The 7,043-nt window shown below is 40.5% G+C and overlaps 1 protein-coding gene across 1 annotated transcript; it reads right to left on the reverse strand.

Moving 5' to 3' along the window:
* Positions 1 to 3,320: 3,320 nt before the first annotated feature.
* Positions 3,321 to 3,620, reverse strand: LOC117717650 (keratin-associated protein 20-2-like). The gene has a single exon (XM_034514879.1). It carries the CDS (start codon positions 3,618 to 3,620, stop codon positions 3,321 to 3,323), a length of 300 nt encoding a protein of 99 aa, XP_034370770.1.
* Between the last annotated feature and the right edge of the window lie 3,423 nt (positions 3,621 to 7,043).

Genomic DNA, 7,043 nt, shown 5'->3' on the forward strand with positions numbered 1-7,043 from the left:
GGCCGCACTTCAAGCCTGTCCTATGCAGAGGCAAGCAATGAAGTATGACCCCCACTTAGAGAAGAGATAGAGCTTTTAAAGGAAGAACCACAACCCAGGGAGACGAGGGGGTAAATCATGATTAAGTATCTATAGCAAGCACCTGTCCAGTGTTCAGCTTCTGTGACAGGTTCAAGGAATGGTCATGAGGAAATATCTCATAGAATCAAATCCTATCCAATTTATTTTGTGGTCAGTTCTGTTCCTGGTATCCAGAGTGCACAGGCATGCTAACTTGAACTCCCAGCTCAAACCCTATTCAATCTATCTTATGGTCAATTTTTAGTTTCTGGTACCCATGGTGCATGGTCACACTGACCAGAACTCTCAGCCCTGAACTCCTATCTTATCTATTTTGTCTTGTGGATAGCTAGTTTCCTAGGACCAAGAGCACAGAACAAACTGATCTGCACTGTTGACTCCATCTGTGGAAGGTTTAAAATTTTTTAACTCTTTCAAAAGACAGCTGTTAGCTGTGAAGGAGCCCTCTCTGTGGAGCTGGGGCAATGGGCAAGGTGGAGGCTAGGGAGTCTTGCCCTTGAGCTGGCACATAGAGAGGGAGAAACAGAGAGAAAGAAGAAGAGAAAGGAGTTAAAGCAGAGAAGCTGACCAGGAACACATGGAGAGAGAAAGAGAGGGACCTAGTCTTTTTGAACTAGGCAGGAGCTAGTAGTAGCTAGGAATTAGAGAGAAGATATTAACAAGGAACACTTGGAGAAAGAAAGGAGGGAGACAGAAAGAAGCCTGCCTAGTCTTGTGAACTAGGCTGGGGGTTACTCACTCTCCTGGAGTTTTGTAGAGGTTTTTTTTTTGTGGGCACCAGTGGGGGGCACTCTTGGAGCTGGCTCTGCCTGTGCCCTCTAACACCTGTAGGGAACAATGTAGGCTCATGTGTGGGCATGTGTCTGTGTTGTCTTGTGGGTCCATGGGTATGGCACAGCTCAGTTGACTGGAACTGTGGCTCAGCATGGCAGAAGCAGAAGTGTGGGATCTTTGAGTTGGTTCCGTGCTGTACCAGGAGGCACTATGGGCCCTGTCCAGCAGGGAGAGTTCTCATTCAATCTGAAGTTTTGTGGGGTGCATAGCCCTTGGATAGGGATCCCTGGAGGTGTCCAGAGACTGACTGGACTCAAGCCCTCGGGCTCTCAGACTGCCAAGAGGCCATGGAAGGACCGAGAAGAGGGGGATGTGGGAGTGTGACTGGCTCACCCACAGCTGAGAGAAATGAGGGAGCAGGGAGAAGAAAGGTTACTGTACTTGCTTGGTTGTATGGGTGATTGAGTCCCACATTGGTCAAGCCATCTTTTATCAGGGGTGGATGTCTCATGGTAGCAGAGCCAGGTTTAGGGCTCTCATTGAGAATCTCCATTCTGGGCCCCAGCCATCATGAAGGTGGATGCGCAGCAGGACGGAGACTGTTGGGGCACATGGTGGCAGGTCCATGAGCCAAGATTGGCCACCATCTGAGGGTCTTAAGACACCTGGCAGGATGGAAGCAGGGAGCACGGGGCATGTGCTAAGCAGGGGAGAGCTCTGGTGCCAAGCCTCACAGGAAATATACCTGCTTAGGAGACTCAGACAGGACAGTTCTTGTAGAAGTGTGGGTGTTTGTGCCCCACGTTGGGCGCCAGCTGTAGGTAACAATGGTTGGGGAACCACAGAGATCCTCACACCAGGTTGTGTGTAGTTGGCTGGGAATGCTCTGGGTTCCTCCAGCTGGAAGTTAGGCCCAGCTGCTCTGACTCCACAGTTCCTCATGGCACGGCTTCAAACACAAGAAAGTACTGGGGTTTCCAAAACTGGTTTATTGGCATGACAGATAGTGGATGGATCTGGATGCACTTCCCAAAAAACCCAGGGCAGACCTGAGTTAAATAGGGAAAAAAGAGGGGGGAGGGGCTAGGAGGAATGCTTAATTGACTCCACCCTCTGGCCTTCAGGTATCTCATTAGTACGTAAATCTCTTTAGGGCCTGAGGTCTATTTATCATGCCCTCCACCTGTGACTGAAGGGTGCAGGTTGAATGGAGATTAGACCTTGTGTCAGGAGAGTGGGTTCTGGGGGCATGGTCAAAGACACAACCCAAGAACCAGGATACCCTTCGACAGCCCGACAGAACACACCATGATCACTATTTCTAAGGGCTTATCAATATGACCAAAGTATCTGAGCCTATTCCCTGTCCCAGCCCAAGGTCATTTTCATGTCTGTTGCCTACTTCCTTGTTCTAGCCTAAAATTAAGATTCCTGTGTGAAATTACTCATTGTTCTAGCCTAATATTTAGGTTCCTGCCTAAGATTACTTCTTTGTTGTAGTTTAAGATTTAGATTTCCACTTGTAATTGTTTCTTTGTTCTAGCCTAATGTCAAATACCTGCCTGAAGTCTACTTCCTTGTCCTTGGCCAATGTCATATTCCTGCCAAGCAGCCCATTTTCTTGTCCTTGGCCCATGTCATATTCTTGCTAAGCAGCCACAAAAGCTCTCTGCCTCTCCCCCTTTTTTGTTTCATTAATAAAACTGAGCTGGTCTTAGGTCAGTCTGAAAAGAATGCCTTCCTTACCCATCATGGAATATCCATTAGCAAAAGAAAATCACTTCTGTCTTAGGTTGGTAAGTCTCTATGCAGAATCTTACACATTCTAAGCTTGACAGCCTGTTAATTTAATAACTCTGTCTGAGGGTCCATTAGGAATCCATTTTCAGTTTTCTCAACTCCTCTAATCAGATGGATCCTTTCTCTCCCTCTGCCACTACAGTGCATGGAACTTGTCTTGCAAGCAATGGGCAGGCTAAACTACAATTTTTCTGATGTTCTTCTTGGTTTTACCATGGTAATGGAATCCACCGCTACCCCCTAACACAAAAAGTTGTGTTTACAACCATAAAGTTATAAATACAATAAAATATCCATGTTTATCTGAATGCTGAAAAGAAGTATTTCTTTCTATCCAACAAACATCCTCTCCTTTTGCTATTCCCTTCTCTTTTCTCTTCCTGTCCATCTTCTTAAGCATCTTCTTCTCTTTTACTCCCCTCACACTTTCCTACAAAGACTGTCCTACAAGTGACCAAACAGATACAAAAGCAGAGAATACAGTAAAATTACCTTGTACAGTTCATTTATTTACTTATTTCATTATACACATCTTTTACAACATAGCTTGAGAGTCATACTTAAAATCACGTTACAGTGTGTGATAAAGATAACATAAAATACAATCACAGTCCAAATTCAGATGAGGAATTCAATATCTGTGTTCTACTCTTATTTTAGATATTTTAGCCTAAAGTTAGAAATTTTGAAGACATTCTTGAGTTCTTGGTGTAAAAACACTTAGAAGCCTTTCTGGTTAGAAAATCAGGGCATTTGCATAATCTCCTCAGTAGAAAGTCATAAGACCAGTACCTTCTACAGCACAGTGGGCGGCAGCAGCCATAACCATAGCCACAGCCATAGCCACAGCCATAGCCACAGCCATAGCCACAGCCATAGCCACAGCCATAGCCACAGCCATAGCCACAACCTAGCCCATCATAGCCATAGCCCAGGCCTCCACAGTATCTAGCATAGTAACACATGGTATCAGGAGTGAGTGTTCAGAGGGAGATCAGCAGTGTGTTTCTGGAGTCTGTGTTTCACCAACTTCCAAGAGCCTTTTATACACCTGGATGTCTGGTGGAAAAAACCCACAGGCATTATGACATCACACAAGTCTTTCCTACACTTCAAAAAATATCAGGGTGCCATAGTTTACTGGCCAAACAACACTGCATAACTGTGATAATTGTCCTGGTATGTTACAATCCCATGATCAGATCAGAAGGCTTTAACCTGAAAACCTGGATCTATTTCAAGAGAACTCCTCATTGTATATTTAGTTTATTTAATACTCATGAATGTCTACTATGCCACAATACAAATGATTGAATCTCTCTCAACTCTTTATGTCTGTTTGTTTTGTAATACTCCAAATGAAAATGTCTTTCTGTTTTCTTTGACCTGGTTTGCTATTGTAAAATAAATACGTATTTCATAAGTATTTCTGATGAAAAAATGATCTGGATATTGGTTATATTATTGGTAGTTTGATAGCTTTATATATATCTGATTATATTCTGTCATGTATTTTTACTATGGTATGTTAATTTTACTGAACTATGAGCATAGTAGATCTTTCAATCTGGTGATATGTCTTTCAATTTCTTATACGTATGCCTGTATTTGATATCATTTTAAAGTTTTTATTAATTTGGTTCTGTGATATAGTTTGAGATCAGATTCTATGGTAGATCTAGCATCTTCTTTTTTGTGCTTAGTGTTGTTTTTGCCTTTAGAGTCAATTTGTGTGTTTATATGGTCATTAGGTTTGTGCTGTTTAGTTCTGTTCCAACGGAAATTGGAATTTTTATGGAAATTTCATGAAATTGATACATTGGTTTATCAAAGGCCCCTCATTTTTGTGGTAATAATTCTACCAATCTATATACAGGATGCTTCATTCCATATCCTAGATTTTTCCTCATATTATTTTTTTCAAAGAAATGGAACTTAATGATCATTGCTCTAAGCAACATGAGGCAAACTGAAGAGGGTGCCTCACTAGTAGCTAAGGGTACTATAGTATTTTATAGTTGTTGAAAGATCAGGCTTTGTTTCTGTTACCTCTGATAGGCTGACCACATACTAGATTATGCTTCAGTTAGCAAAAAGCTGGATGACACCTATTGGATTGAGGGGAATTAGACAACAAATAGAAATCTTAAAGTTGGTTGGGAAGAGAGATCATGTCTTAAGAGTCATCACTGCTATGTTAGAACGCCATGACCAAAAGCATGTTGAGGAGGAAAGGGTTTATTTGGCTTATACTTCCCCATCACTGTTCATCATTGCAGGATGCCACAAGAACAATTCACACAGGGCAGGAGCCTGGAGGCAGGAGCTAATGCAGATCCATGGTGGAGTACTCCTTAAAAACCTTGCTCATCATGGGTTACTCAATCTGATTTCTTATATTGTCCAGGACTACAAGTCCAGAGTTGCCACTCCTCTGAAAGGGCTGGGTTCTCTCTCATCAATAAGTAATTAATTAAATGCCCTATAGGCTTACCCACCTTCCTATTTAATGGAGTCACATTTTAACTGTGGTGAAGTGATTCATTCCTATCATAGGACTTTAGTTTGTGTCAAACTGATACAAATTCTCCATTACAATTGATCCATGTCAACATGGCAAATAAACACATGTTTGTCAATCCACAGACTCTCCTTGCATATTTATCCCAAAAGACCTCACAAGAAAACCAATAACTTTAAAATTCTTAATGTTATTTACAGATTCAAAACACATTAAAAGTTCAGTGCCTCTAATACATACCATCTTTTTAAAATCCAGTATCTCTTTGAAAAGTTTAAAATATGTCTTCTGTGGGTTACTGTAAGCATTAAATTAAACTGAATACATTCTTACTTGAACTGGGAAGAACCAGGGCATTGTCACAATAAGAAAAAGCCAAATAATCTACCAATAGTGTAAATAACACATTGAACAATGTCTAGAATCCACTTTGAATCTTCTCAGCACCTCTAATCCCCTGGGTCCCTTCTTTCCCTCTGCCCTCTACCATGTATGCAGCTTGTCTTCTATGCATGGGCAGACTCTACTGCACTGCTCCTGTTGCTCTTGTTGGTTCTTCTCATGATAATGGAATCTACCCCTCCCTCCCAAAAATGTTAGTATTAGTGGTTGGGCTTTAATGTTACAAGCCTATCCTTGGTGCTTGTTCACAGACTATATAGACTTTGGATTAGCAAAACCGGTGAATGCTTTAAAAGTCACTTATTATACTGCCTTAGTAGGAGTTTGGAAGGTAGTAGTGTCAAGGGACTATGCGGATTCTGACCACCTAGTTCAAGAGATTACAGAGGAGAAGAATAGAATTAAATGACCTAGAGACCATTCTTGTGTCATTTTGGTAAACAGTGTGACTGCTTTTTTTCTTTTTCTGTACATCTATCTGAGGCTAAATTTAAGACATTTGGATCAATGTTGTTGGCTTTAAAGTTTCAATAGACCATGCAAATCTAAGGCCCCATTTCCCATATTGCCTGCAGTTTAGATTTAAAACTCTCAGCTACTTATCCTTCATATGTCTGCCTATGTGCCATCATTTTTCCCCCATGATGAAATAGTGCCACATACCTGAAATGCACACAAGTTGCAGTTTAATGATTTTTTTTTTTGACTCGGGGCATGAATATCTTCACAGCAATAGAACCTCGACTGAGATGTGTCATAGCAGAAAGGGTTGAGTTGATTTGCCCCAAATTCATTGTAATTAATTTTCACTTAATATAAAGTTTTACATTTAAAACAATTATGTATAAATACTAAAAAGTAAGACAAATTCTTCAAAACATAGGTAATATATACAATCACCATTTGAATTGGTGTGTGTGTGCATGTTTTTTGTGTTTGCACACTATCCCATGAAACTAAAAGGCATCAGAAGAAGTTATAAGCAGAATAGATAAATATGAATATAATATTATGTCTTATAGATGAAAGTTGAGAAGAGTTAGATGAGTAGTGTGAGAGAGAGATAAAGGAAAATTATATAAAATAATCAATGTCTATGATCCAAAACCGACACATTAGAGGCTAGTAGAGTATGTAGTCCACTATTCAAATGGAATCAGATTGATTAGTAAGACTTACAAAAATTTCAGATACCAAACTTTATACATTCTACCTCAATGTGTAAGATGGTAGCAAAATAGAATGATAGAAGGCCCCAAATAAAATCCTACAACGAGGACACACTAACACATGATCCTGGAGACATACACATAAACATACACATACACATAAACATGGACACATGCAACACAACACATGATGTCAGAAATATAAACAAAAGAATAAAATACATGAAATAGAAATCTTTAGAGCTCTAGCTAAGAAAGTTCCAAACAACAAATACCACTGTATAAAAAAAATGTGT

Source organism: Arvicanthis niloticus, chromosome 12 (genome assembly GCF_011762505.2).
Source record: "Arvicanthis niloticus isolate mArvNil1 chromosome 12, mArvNil1.pat.X, whole genome shotgun sequence".
Lineage (NCBI taxonomy): Eukaryota > Metazoa > Chordata > Mammalia > Rodentia > Muridae > Arvicanthis > Arvicanthis niloticus.

What these genes read in the sequence shown, in the direction of transcription:
- LOC117717650 (XM_034514879.1), bottom strand. Translation starts at nt 3,620, where the DNA reads ATGTGTTACTATGCTAGATACTGTGGAGGCCTGGGCTATGGCTATGAT.